Raw genomic sequence first — 14,005 nt, 5'->3', positions numbered from 1 at the left:
AAGCAGATTGGGGTATTTTGACCCTTTCAATCAGTGTAGCGGTAGCATTTCTGGGTACTGTAATTTTAATTTCTAATCAATATTCATTTGAAAAATTGACCGTGTGTGATCCAGTATCATAGGAAAGATGCAAAGCATAAAACTGAAAGAACGTTTGCTTTGTGTCCCCAGTGTGTCTATAAGATTGCTATGTAGCCACTAGAAGCTAGTAGAAGGTCCATCATTGTCTTTCATTTCTTTTTGTCTCTAGTTTAAGGAAAGAGATTCTAGTTTCAATGAATGAGGTAACTTTGCCTTTTTTTTTTTAATCCCAACTAAATGTTGAATGTTACCCATCAGGTGAAGCATCTCATTTCCATTCATCAGCATTCATTTACATTTGAATATCTTAAAAAAATGAGAGAGTGTCTGTTTCTTGCAATTGTACAAGTAGCAAATAAAAATACATCTAGATCTTAAAATAACTGCCCATAGTCTAAGCAATCTTAATGTGAAACTGACAGACTGGTTAGGTTTTTCTTTTCTTGTAGAGCCACTTTTTCCTGTCAAATCTTCTTTCCCCAAGTAATACAGAATGAACCCAGGGTGTACTGAGTTACATCTCTAGTTCCCTTTTAAATTTTAGTTTGAGGCCGGGTTTGAATAGATTGTTTATGCTGGCCTTAAATATGTACTTCCTACCTCATTCTCTGAGTTGCTGGGATTGCAGGCATGAAGTACCATGCCTGGCTCCCTTTCACATCTTTGAAGGTACAATTTTAAACACTTTGTTGAAACTTGATTGCCTTTGTATGTTCACAGTGCTTATACCTTGACAATTCAACTCTGGTAATACATTAATTTTGGCAGCAAAATTACCTGTCTCTGTTACCAAATTTACATTAAGGCATAATTAGGAAATAATTTCAATAATTTTATTTCATAAAATAAGGATTTCTTAAATAGTGTTTCTAATTATACTCCTAAATGCTTGATGGAATATCATCAAGTGTTTCTCTTTCCTGATCAAAATCAACCAAACACAATGATTTTAGCTCTCTTTTTCCTTCTATTTTGATACTTGCTTGTCTGTGGAACTCTTATGGCATTGAAAAAGTACTGTTTAATTACAGTCCCAGTTGTCAGCGGCTTCTATTCTACTGGGTATGCTGAGAGACTTAAGTAAGTTTCTATAAAGTAAATTCTGATGATGGTAGCTCAGGTTGCTGATTCAAGTTATTCCTTCTCTTTGGTGTCACTTTTGACGGATGGTACCTAATGCAATCAACCACAGGTTAAGGGAACATTTTCTTTGGTTGCTTTAGCGACTGGACCGGCAGTTCCCCTCCTCTTTTGATCTTCTTTTGGGCGCTCAGTCCTCCCTGCTATCCCCACCAAGACTTCATCTTAAATGAAAAGTGGAAAGAACAACAATACTACAGGACAGCCTCTTCCTAAACCTCCATTTCCCAATGGTGAAGCCAAAGCTGCCTGCCTTTGCGTACATTTTTGATAAATTTAAGAAGTCAAATCGCTGACACAGATAGATAATCCAAGTGTATAGGGTGAAGAGTTATAAATTAACACATTATTCCCTCTTAATGTGAAATACTTGAGAATGCATTTTCTCATTCCCCTGACATCTACCCAGTGAGGGCTCGCATTGTACTTTTCAAGTGGCATTGATTTGTTAAAGCGCTGAATTAGCATCTCCGGCCAGCTGCCTGATCCGCCATCGCTTTGTGGGGCTCCAATTCCTTCTCTCTCCCCTGTCATCTCTTTTTTCCATCAGTCTTCCTATCCTTTCCCCTTCTTTTTCCCTCCTGACTTGTTCTCTGCTTGTTTCCTTTTTGATCCTGCACATCTCATTCTCACTTTTTATCCTCCTTCCCATTCTGAGAGACTTAAGTTTGCTTGATTTTTTTTTTTCCTCCACCGTCTCTGCTTTTTCATCCTCCTCTCTTTTGTCCCTATCTCTCCTTTCTGAAATCTGAGATTGTCCCTCACTCAGTGTTATGGTGTCCTTAACTACTTGTGTATTTGGGTTGATATAGCCAGTCCCATCACTTCAAATGTAGTCTTCTGGAGAATAAATAAATGTGCTTCCATTGTATGTCCTCTTAGTCATAGTCAAGGTGGTGAGGAAAATCTCACTTGCTTTCCAGAAACTTAAAAGGTAACTTACAGAACTTTAAAACTCACTTCTAAATGTCATTTAACATAGAAAGTTTTCTTTGTTTCAAGGAAAATGGCAGTTACCAATCATTATGACTAATTTGATCATTTTTCGTTTACCTGCTGTGTTACTATTTCGCAAAGAATTTGATTTTTGTAACTTCATGTTTCAGTGACTTTTCAGGTTCTGTATTCTGATTCTGCTTGTTTGTGTTGGTTCTTTCTTTTACGATTTTGTACAGTGTACTTCACTATGGTATTTGTAGCATGCTGTGGTTTCCTGTTATATGATATATCATTACCATAGTTGTGAGTAATTAAGAGTGTAAAGTCAACTGGTAATTTGTTTAGAAATAAAATGAGATTGCTCATTCCTTCTTTTAGTGATGTGTCCCAAAATTCCAGAGGCCTTTGGAGGACATGCATTCAAGTTGAGATGAACAGGTTTACATATCTGTGCTTTCTTCCTTTGGATATTGGTCCTAGAAGCTTTGAAATTACTGTATTGATTAGTTTAATATAAGTAAGAGTGTCCTATTTGGATTTGACAGAAACTATCTTCTGTGAACTATAGTTTCATGGTTTTTATAGTGGTTTGTTTTCAGTTTTGGTGGGTGTTCGCTGACATCAAAATTGAATTTGAATATGTACATCTACAATAAATCATGTTAATTAAAAATTAAATATATTGCTATATTTCATATAGATTAAACTGACAGTTTGATTTCAGCATATATTTTGAAATGGAAAAATTTTAGAGGGGTTTTGGTAAGTTTTGCTCTGTGTTGAATTTATTCCTTCCAATCAAATGTATTATTTTTCCAAATTAATTGCGCTCTTCTATAGTCAGCATCGCTTGGTTTCAGTGAAGGGATTAGAATGACTTTTCAAGGCATGATAATGTCTGTTTAAAGGAAAGAAAGGGAAAAAAGCATTAACTAGAGCTTAAGATTAATTCCAGCAACTAAGGAGATAAAAATGACGCTAAAGAAGACAATTTAGTTTTTTAATATATGTATGTTAACTTGCTTTGAGATCAGCATTTTGTATTTCAGGGTAGTCCCTTAGATGAAGTAAGATGTTTTCATTTGTAACCTGAAGGGGACATGGCCTCACTTCATGGTGTTAGGGCTGGAATACTTTCTGCCTTCCGTAGGGATGAGCACTGTTTATCTGACTGTAGCTCAGGGTCAGAGTCAGAAGGAGATTTACTACAGTTTAGAACTGCCAGTGACAACAAAATAGGAGGAAAATTAAGACAAAATAACAGGACAGTGTTGCAGAGGAAAATGCCGTATATAAAAAAAATTATGAATGAGAAATAATAAAAAGTCTGGGGGTGTGCTTTAATAGGAGACAAGCTGAAAGGGATGTTTTGGGGTACAGAATTGTAGCTCTTGTTATTTCACAAAAATTAATATTGTTGTGATTGGTTATACATGGCTACATTGGCCGTGTATAAATTCATAAAGGATTATGTTGCCATCACAGCAGACTTACAAATTAAGAGCTTTGAGTTCGGAGAAGAAACTCAAGTTAGAGAGCCTTTTTTACCTCATTATGTGCCAGGTCCTAGGGTTCCATCTCAAGTATTGCAAAAAAAAGGGGGAGGGCATAAGGTTCAAATGAGGAACATCTTACATTATCTTTTTTTCTCTTTCTTGCTTTTCCTTCCCCTAGCACTGGGGACTGAACCCTGGGCCTTGCTCATGCTAAGTGTACTAGGACTAAGTTCTGTCATTAGTTTTGAAATTTCATTTTGAGACAAGGTCATGCTAAATTGCTCAGGTTGGCCTTGATCTTGTATATATTGTTGTTTAAGCATTCTGAGTAGCTAGGATTGCAGTCATGTACCACCATGCCAGTATGTCAACTTTTAATATGATTTTAATTTTTTCAGTGTTGTGGATTTGACCTAGGGTTCTGCAAGCTAGATAAAATACTATGTCACTGAGCATTGTTCTCCGTTTTTATTTGGTCTTTAAAAAAAAAATACATATATGTATAACATATATTTTTTTTTTCTTTTTGAAATGAAACTTCACTATGGAGTTCAGAATGAATTTGAACTCACTTTGTAACCCAGGCTGGCCTGAAAGTCGCAGCAATCTTCCTGCCTCTGCATCCTGAGTGTTGGGATTATAGTTGTGCACCACCATGCCTGGTCCCCAAACTCATCTAATATGGTTTAAATTTTTAATCAAATTTACATACATTTTTTCCTACTTTATTATTTATGTTACTAGGAAGATAGAAATTTGCACAAGTAATAAATCAATAAGAATTTCGGGTTTTTGTTTTGTTTTGTTGTTCTAGTACTGTTGTTTTGTAATATTTTAGCTATGTGAAATGGTTAAGTGCATGTTCCAGGATATATCACATTTGAATTTTTCTGTAAAATTCTCAGGAGAAATCTGAATTATTTTTGTTTCTGTATTTTGTAAGGCTAAATTAAATGTCACTTGAATGTGAAAAGAACTGGCACCTTTGATAAACAGTCCCCAAAGCAAACCACTTGTGAGTAATCATAACCTAATTATGAATGTGAATGTAAAATTTGTTTTTAAAAAATACGAAACAAGCAACGGAAATAAAACACAGTAAACCACATTATACAATTCTAGGAGAAAACATCTCTACATTTAAAGGTAGAATTTTCAATAGTAACAGTAATAAGAAGAAAGAACTTTGGCAGCTGTCCAAAGTGATTGTTGAGAGGGGGCAGCAAATGGCCTGCACAGTGTGTGGCTGTGCAGAAGTTCCAGGGTGACACATGCCTCACAAGCTGGTCACAATGCAAGAGGTCAGGGGTCATGTTCAAGAGCGGGGTGTTGCTGGATAAGACTGAGGAAGCAGAGGTGGCCCCTCTGTGCTCAGTGTGTGGGTCTGTGTACTCCTTTCCCGTCAAAGCTGGCCCAGTGCAGCCAAAAAAGCGGTTCCTTGGCAGGGTTTAATGGCAGGATGATGTAGTCTGTTGTGACTAGTGCATTCCTTTCAGGTTAAACTAGGGAAATGGCATTGTGTTAAAATTCCAAGTCGCATGAATGTTTTATTGCCACAGTGCATTTAGCCCTCCAGGGGAGTGTGTGTGGCTGCTGTGGGCTGGGGGTGGGGGTGACTTGCAGACTCAGGAACTATCAGAAGAACACTTCCCTTGGAAAATTTTACCCACCAGCATGAGGCTGATTTGCTGTGATGGTCACTTAGAAGGGTTTTGCTTTTCCTAAACTGTGGCTGTTTAAAGTCTTGCAGTCTGGACAATTAACAGCTGAAGAAAATATGACAAGACACACGCAAAGAGGTTGGGAGATAGAGAGGAGGAATGCGCCAGAAAGGAGCTGGGCTGCCTTCTTGTGTAAACTGCCCAAGAGAGGCTTCCCCCTCCCAGGCCTCCGTGCATGTCCCTGCTTCCCATGCTGTGTTTTGCTGCTGTCTGCCTGAAGGCCAAGACTGATCTGTTAACCTTGCACTACTGACTGGGAGGCTGCTGCAGCTCATGGTACTGTATGTTACCATTACTACTCCCTCATTCCTTTTCACTGGCTCCTTTCTCCCCCCTGAACCATTTCTCTGTAATAATGGTTTATATTAGTCAGAGGGATACAATTTTGGAATGCAGAAGGTCTAAGGAGTTTAAAACAAAACAAACTTAAATACGGTCTCCCTCCACCCCACCCCCTTCTTGGCATTTAGAAGGGCTAAACGGGACATTCTAATTCAATTGCAGCCAGAGGTTTCCAGTGTGATTTAAAATCAGAAATTCTGGAAATGAGGCTATTTAAAGACACAAGTCATCTGGGCTGTGGGTCTTATAAAGAGACTTTGTTGTGAAACCACACAAGCACTTGCAGGTTTTTTAAGGATGTTTCCAGGCTTTGTAGTTGTTTCAGATTATATCCATTTTTCAGATTGCCTCTGACCCTCATCCCACTCCAGAGGAAATTCTAGCCATCTCATTCACTGTTTCAATTGTTATAGGCTTACTGTTACTGAAGGTATACGTTCAGTTGTAATTGTGCATGTTACGTATATGATTCCAGATAGTTTCATGATTTGATCTGAGTCAAGGTAATTTATAATAGATTAAAATGTGGATGTATGGAACAGTTTTCTGATTTTACATTGTGCCTCTATGAAATATTCATGTATCTGATTTTCCCCAGTGAGCAAGAGAAATATATATATGATTTTAAGATTACTAAGAAAGAAATCATAAGGGGTTAGAATTTTAGTTTTGGATTGCTTGCTTATCTTCATGTTCAAACCTAAATGTTTTCATGTTCTTGTGAGGCTACTTTTTTCCTTAGTTATATACATGTATTATATGTAAATTGTGTATGTGTTTGTACATACTTTGATATTTGCCAAATTAAAAGGAAATTTTTGTAAAGCTGCTATAAGCTAAGATAGTTCTCTGTTGTTAAACTGACACTTTAAAAAGTTGCATAACAAAAATTTAACTCATTAATACAGTACAGAGCAGCCATGAGTTGGTGTACCCTATTTACATAATAGAATTTTAAGTATGTGATATATATATATATATATATATATATATATTTCTTTTTTTGATATATATATTTCTATAAAATCGTATTTTTGGTCAAGATAGACCTTCTTAGTTTAATCTGATTAGTGGTGTTTATATGAAGGTTTCTTTTTATACAGATATACTGTATTGACAGTGTTTATGGGAAGTCTTAAACCAACAAGAGATTAACTTTACAGCAAAATCAAGATTTGTATGTGGACATGGCATGTCAAATTTGTGGTGAACTCATTATTTTTCCTTACATTTTAGAGAATACTTAAGTAATCATTTCTTTTGTTGAATCTGGTAATGTGATGACAGGAATTTTCTTTTGGTGATTTTTGTTTTTAGCTGTACATTACAAAATGAGATTTTTCAGGAGAATTTTACTTACAGAGTTAAAAATTTATTTTTCTGTTTTTATTGCCAACCAATTTTCAAAATTCTTTTCTTCATTTAGGAAAACTGAGAAAATTAAGGAAAACAATCTAATGTATATTTAAATCATCTGAAACTATAGTTGATTGTCATGATTATGGAAGCACTTTAATTATGAAAAGGATGTTGTAGTTTGTTCATCCCTTTCCAATTTGGCTTATTAAAAGTTTCCTTTCATAAAGCAAGAGAGATAGAGTGGAATTGCTCAAATGTCACATTTCCTTCCTAAGAAAATTTCAGCTAAGTAAGAATCTATTTTCTCAATTAGTCAGATTTTCTTAAAAAGTATCAACACTGTTCTTTTAGTAATTTTCTGTTGTTGTCGTGCTAGTGTTTGGCTTTGGGTATTTTTTTTGGGGGGGGTTAGTTAAGATTTGTCCTGAGTTCAGATGCTCTTGCTACCATGCATTAGACTTATGACCACCTATAAGTCATTTCTTCCTTAACCTACTTTGCTTTTCTCTTGTCTTTTCTGTTCTATGCTCTCCCACGCTCCCAGCATGTGCTCAAAATTAAATCAAGGGTCTCAAGTGTGCTAGGCAAGCGCTGTACCATTGAGCTACATTCCTTTGCCTGTTTTCTTCAGTCTTAAAATAGGGAAATGAAAGTGAACTTGAGAGTTCCTTGGGAAGATGAAATGAGACAACACATATGAAGCTGTAGTATGTAGCAGGTACTCAGTAAAATCCCCCACCCTCCATGTGGGTGCCACCCCCCCCACCCCCATGAATGTTCTCTAGTTGTTTTTCTCTTGGGAAGTTTGAAATTTTAGAAATAACAGAGAAGCAGGGAGTAAGTTTAAATGAAGTGTTTAAATTTCATTTATAGAAAAGGAAAAGGTATTAGGTCATCATTAGCTTTTTCTTTTTTTAAGAAACTCTTGTGTTATCCATTTGTTGACATTTTTACTACTCTGCAAAATTCTTAACTTGGCCTACATGGATGTCAGAGTGAGTCTGTTATTTCTGTTATGCGAAAAGGTAGAATAGAGGCAAAATTGGGAAGGTTCTATACCTTTGTATCTTTACCTTTGTATCTCAGAGCTGATCATTTGCTTGAATTAAGGCTGCTATTGTATACTCATTAGCACTTGATAATAGAGCTTGAAACTGATTTTATAAGACCCCATCCTTTCCTTCGTTTTGTGAAAACTTATTTTTAATCATAGATTTAAGGTCATACTTAAGTGAATAATATTTACACTTGTGTAGAACTAAATAAAATAGCAAACAACATACATATATGTGGGCAATATAGTATTGTCTTATAATCTTGTATGAAATGCCTATGGGTAATGAAATACTTCAGAGGCTGTTTGTAAGGTAACAGGCTTTTATTGTTTTTTAGCAGGGATTATGTTTGTTTAAAAAAAGTGTTCTTGTATAGTACATGATATTATCATAGGTCACCTCTGATTAATGTTATTTTGCTTAGCATCCACTTTCTTAGCCAGCATAAGTTTGAACACACTGCAACATGAAATCTAAAATAAATATTTAGCTTAGAGGTTACTTTAGTCTATTAGGAGCAGTAACAGAATGAAGATTGATAACTAAGAATTTTGTAGCTACCTTGTAGTACCCACAGAATGCTAGATGTGTTATCTCTGTCATTGTATTATTTTAGCTTGGAAAACCTTTAAGGGCAGGTACCCTTACTGTCATTTTATAGATAAGGAAGTAGAGATAAAAAAGCTGTATTCAGCAGGGCTGGCCTCAAACTCCCTTGCTTTTTCCTCTGACATATTCATCTGTCTATAATTTATACTAACCTATTTAAGAAAAAATAAATAAAATTTTGTTATAGATTCTACATTTTTTCCTTTTTAGTTTTTAATAAGGAAGTTAATACATGGAACTGATAAAAATCAAAGCTACTCTAAATGGGAAGGAGGCAAGCTACAGAAGTCTATCTTTTAGGTCCTTACCTACGACCCATGTTATACCTGGTTAGAAGAAAACTGCACCCCAAGAAATAAGACTAGAAAAACCTGTCTCTTTGTTTAGGAATTGAAGGTTTAGAAGTGTTATTTTGTGGAATTCATAGGAAAAGCTAATCTGTATAATTTAAGTGAGAAACATATATCTAAAACATAGTATAGTATAAATATCATTGTAAAAAATTGATTTTTTTCATGGTACAATTTTTCACACACTATTTCTTAGGTACACAGGTTTTGTTTAATCCATACAAGTGAAGTAAATTACTGAGGGATGAATCTGAAAAAACTAAAAAGTTAGTTCTCTCTCTTAACTGGAGTCTTTGTCTATAAATACGTACAAATTCTATCTCAGTTTGAAAATATGAAAAGATTTTGGTGTTCTGTATTATAACATCTGTAAAAGGCAAATACATACCCATACATGCATATATGGGAAAAATTAAGGACAGGGAAAATAGGTTGATTTAACTGAGGAAATAGAGTTTTAAATAAATTCCTTGTGAAATAAATTAATTGACATGATTTTATAATGTCTTTATAAACCAAGAATTTCAAATTTTCATATCTGCTAAATTTATATTGGAGTTATATATAGTACTTGGCTGCAAAATTTGTATTAGGATTGTGTATAGTACTTGATTAGAAATGCTGTACAGCTTATCTGTCATGAATACAGGAAGAGTCCAGACTTAACAGTAAGCTGTTAGATGCATTTGAACTGATTTCTTTATCTGATTTTGGGAAATTTATGTAACACCTTGAAACTCAGTTGCCTCATTCATAAAATAGGGCTTAGAAATGATGCATGAAAAAGCTGGCACAGGGCTGGTGAGCTCTTGTTATATTACCACCTACTTTTGTAGTTTGCAAGGTTTATTTGGTATTCTTTCAGTATGTGTTTATGTACCATGGCACAGGGCTCTTAATACTTACATCATGCACATACTTGACTCTTTAATTACTAGTTAAATACTACTTGTGCTAGCCTTTTAGAAGCTTACTTTTGCTGAAGAAAGTGAGGATAGAGAGAAATTTCTCTTTTCTTACTCTTCACTGAGAATCAGTCACCGAGCAGCATAATTCTAAAATCTTATGTGGCTTTTGGTTACTTGATGAACCTTTTTATGGTAACCCAGAAGCAAGTAACTGATTGAGTTAATACATTCCTATCAAGCGACTATTCCGTTAACCTTTCCCCTTCTAACTAACCCAAGCATGCCTTTGTGAAAGACTTAAAAAAATTCATCCTTTAGGTTGCTATACTGTCAGAGTAAGGATGACATTTCATAGATGTTTAGGTTTTTGGTTTAATCCTTAGAACCCTTTGGTCTATAAAACAAAAAGAGGAAACCAAAACAGTAAAAATCAAACTAAAGAATTTCTACCCTAATTAAAAAGAAGATTTAAAAATACTCAGCTTCTGAAAAATTTAGAGCTTTTTAAAATGTAAGACATGAACTTTGTACAGATTTTAATTTTTAATACTTTTAAACCTTTTTTTCACAATTTTTGCAGGAAAAGTACACATTGTGCCGATCTGATTAATAAAAGTAGGAAGAAGAAAGAAAACTCTTATGTACCACAGTGGGAAACCATCTTATTAACATTTTTAATTACCTGTCTTCACTTGTATATACTTAAAAATATATGGACAGATACTGGTGTCATAAAAAGACTACATTTGTAGGTACATGAGTGATAAAATTAACGTGTAAAAATACAATTCCAGGGCCTGGGGATTTAGCTCAGCGGCATAAGCACCTGCCTTGCAAGCAGGCAGTCGTGAGTTCGATCCCCGGTACCGATAATAAAAGGGAAAAAGACAAAAAAAAAAAAAAAAAGTTCCATCCTCCAGCACCAAAAAGAAAAAAGAGCCAAATAATTTTTGTACTCTTATTAGTGGGACATCCTATCATGACTTATTTAACTTTTTGGGTTTGTGGCCTTTTCAAACAAAACGTTACGTTTCCCTGTAATCATTGTTAACCCAGGTGCGATGGTGCGTGCCTTTTATCCAGTACTCTGGAGGTTAAGGCAGGAGGATTGCTGTGAGTTCAAGGCCAGTCTAAATTACTTGAGTTCAAGGCCAATCTGAACTACATAGTAAAACCCTGTCTCAAAAAACAAACAAAATGAATGTCCTTGCTTGTACACTTTTGTGCTTCTTTGTTTCTTTCTTTCATTATTATTATTTTTATACTAGGATATACTTATTTCTTACAGGTGATTTTTGGAAGTACTATTGTTAGGGACAGAGGTCAAATTTTACAGAGATTAAAATAGAGATTGTCAAGACTTTTCTGTGAAAAAGCAGTTAGTAAACATCTTAGGCAGATATAGATTTCAATAGTAACGACTCAGTTTTAAAAGTAAGTCCCAAGCAGTTGCATATGTAAAGGAACAGGCATGGTTGTAAATTCAATAAAACTTTATTTACAAAGGTAAGCAGAAAGATAATGTTTGGCCTAAGGGCTACAATTTGCATACCCTTTGTTTGAAACAAATTAGAAACTGTTTAAGGGTGAAAAGTTTTCCTCAATTGTCTGTAAATTGATTTCATAGTACCTTAGAAATGTATTCCTATCTCAGGGCAGTGCAATGGGCTCATTACTTTCTTTCCAGGTATATATGGCAATCAGTACAGATTTTGTTTTTCTTTTTGAGACAGGATCTCATTTTGCAGTTATTGCTAGCCTTAGCTAACTTTGTAGTCTAAGTTGGTCTTGAACCTGCAATGATTGTCCTGCCTCAGCCTCCTGAGTGCTCATTATAGATTTTTACAGAGCCATCCATAATGATGTTTTCATATTTGATGCCATTCTCAAAGGCTGGTAAATTTTAATTGAGGAGGTTGTAGATGTCTTATATATTTTATTATTCTATTCTTTAGATTTTAGAATATATTGACAATTTGTAGAATAAGGGAAGTTTTTTGCTGCTTGTATTATAAGGGACTTGTGCATTTGCCCATGTGTGGAAGGTTACTTTATTAAGTTCTAGAGATATCCTCAAATAAAATAAATGAAAAGTTCAGGAAGAGGAAAAATACAACCAATAAGGCCAAGCAAGTTCACTTCTGATGAGTCTTATCTCGGAAGACACATACCGTAAATCAGAAGCATGACACTGAAGTAGGTATGAATCTTTACAGGTTCAGTTGTGCTTAGAAGACGACTTTGTACGTAGATAGCACCTTCTTTGCATCTTGAATTTCTATATCATAGGAATTATTGGTCCTTAACTGCCCTAAGAGTATTAGTTGAAGATTAGGAGGAATAACAAAATAGTTGAAAATCACTCTACTTGTAACATCGTGTCACTGGTATCATTCTGAATTTAAAGAGATTTATTTATTATTTAGCATAAATTGATTGACTATGTGATATGTGTAGAGTAATATATCAGTTACTATCGAGGAACAGAAAGAACAGGAAGTTCGTTCTTGCTGTTAATGAGAGAAAAACTTGCAAGATTGTAGAGTGCTGATGACTGTAAGGATTCCAGAACTTTGGAAATAGATACAGGAAATCTTTTTTCCTGCTAAGTATGAGTGAATTCATGGAATAAGTGTGATCAGGAAATATGGAGATTTTCAAAAGTAGAATAAAGGGAAGGGTATTTCAAAAAGAGTATCAAGAGAATTGTTAAATGGAGAAAGCCCAAATCAGTATGCAAGAGACATCAAATAGTCTAATTAAGTCTAAGTATTTTTCATGATAGAGGAGGAGAAGATAAAGCTGGAAGGGCAAGTCGGAGCTGGATTGTAACTGGTAATTGGTGGGGAACGCTAAACATCATCTAGGAGAATGTGTTGACAGTTGGTGGGGGTGATGTACTGTGTGGCAGTACTTACTGAGTATGAAATGGCAAAATTGGGATTATCACTTGAGGGTTAGTGCAAAGGGCCAGGTATGCCCTGGTTGGAAATGATCTGGAGGTGTATAGAGGGATACCTGAAGGGACTGAAAAGCAGGAATGGGCAGGCTTTCAGACTTCACTGGGTTTGAGAACTTTTAGTCATGATATATGGCTAAGAGTCTTTGTTAATGAGATTATAGTGATAAGTGAAGAGCGTGTAGCAGTGCTTATCATTGAGTGATTCAGTGATAGAAGTTGCCTCAACATTATGTGAGGAAGTAATACAAAAAAAAAAAAAAAAGAAAACAAAGAGCATTTCCATGTATTTTGTCATTTATACATTTCATTGTCTACTGAGCTTCCTCTTTAAGCTTCTAAAATACTAGTCCTGGTATAAAATACCAGGAATAAACTAGTTCACTTCAGAAGAACATACCATATTTTATAAGATCCACAAAGGAGAATGTAAGATTCATTTTTACTTTATCTCTTCACCATTTTTCCTGTAAACCTTGTAACAAAGATATTGCTAGTAGGTGAGGTTTACACTCACTTTTTACCAGTCTGGTGAAATACTACTGTGGTTTTCTATGTCCCCTACATCTCACCCCAGTTGAGATCTGTGCTTTTGGGGTGGAAGTATAGTCTATCTCACAGAAATCATGTTTATTTATTTGGTACTGGGAATAAAACTCATGACCTTGAGTTTGCCGGGCAGGCACAGGGCCACTGAGCTATATCCCCAGCCCCTGTTTTTGTGTTCTTTGGTGCATTTTTCCTTTTTGGGCTTGGCTGGGAAATTGAGTAATACACAGTATGACTTATTTTTGAGTTGGGATAGTTTGTACTGTGTGGAACAGCAGAACTGAATTATGTCTTTCCCATTTTCTTTCTTTTCTTAAGTTTTACATACAAAGAAAACCATGCTACATTCTTGATCTTTGGCACCATATAATATGAGCTTTGGCAGAATGTTAAAGGTCTCCCTGGCATCCTGTTTGAGCAGTTGGGGTTCTACAGGTCTGTTGGTATGGTATGATCTTGCTTCAGGCTCAGGCTTCACACTGGTTGAACTCATGTCA

At 35.3% G+C, this 14,005-nt stretch overlaps 1 protein-coding gene across 13 annotated transcripts in view; it reads left to right on the top strand.

Moving 5' to 3' along the window:
* Bnc2 (basonuclin zinc finger protein 2) overlaps positions 1–14,005 on the top strand; it is a 417,193-nt gene that overhangs the window by 149,129 nt on the left and 254,059 nt on the right. The window contains exon 1 of one of the 13 annotated variants that reach the window (XM_063251558.1): positions 2,718–5,653. The exons of 11 other annotated variants lie outside the window; for them this stretch is intronic. In XM_063251558.1, the coding sequence (XP_063107628.1) occupies positions 5,651–5,653 (3 nt within the window). In that variant the 5' untranslated portion in view covers positions 2,718–5,650. Of the gene's footprint in view, positions 1–2,717; positions 5,654–14,005 lie in introns of those variants that run through there. One more of the 13 variants, XM_063251562.1, reaches the window with a different exon arrangement.

The sequence above is a fragment of the Cavia porcellus genome, unplaced genomic scaffold (assembly GCF_034190915.1).
Source record: "Cavia porcellus strain 051 isolate PalLab524CR breed Dunkin Hartley unplaced genomic scaffold, mCavPor4.1 scaffold_1, whole genome shotgun sequence".
NCBI lineage: Eukaryota > Metazoa > Chordata > Mammalia > Rodentia > Caviidae > Cavia > Cavia porcellus.
The sequence above is the reverse complement of the archived record's forward strand: the minus strand, read 5'-3'. Positions and strand labels throughout refer to the sequence as shown.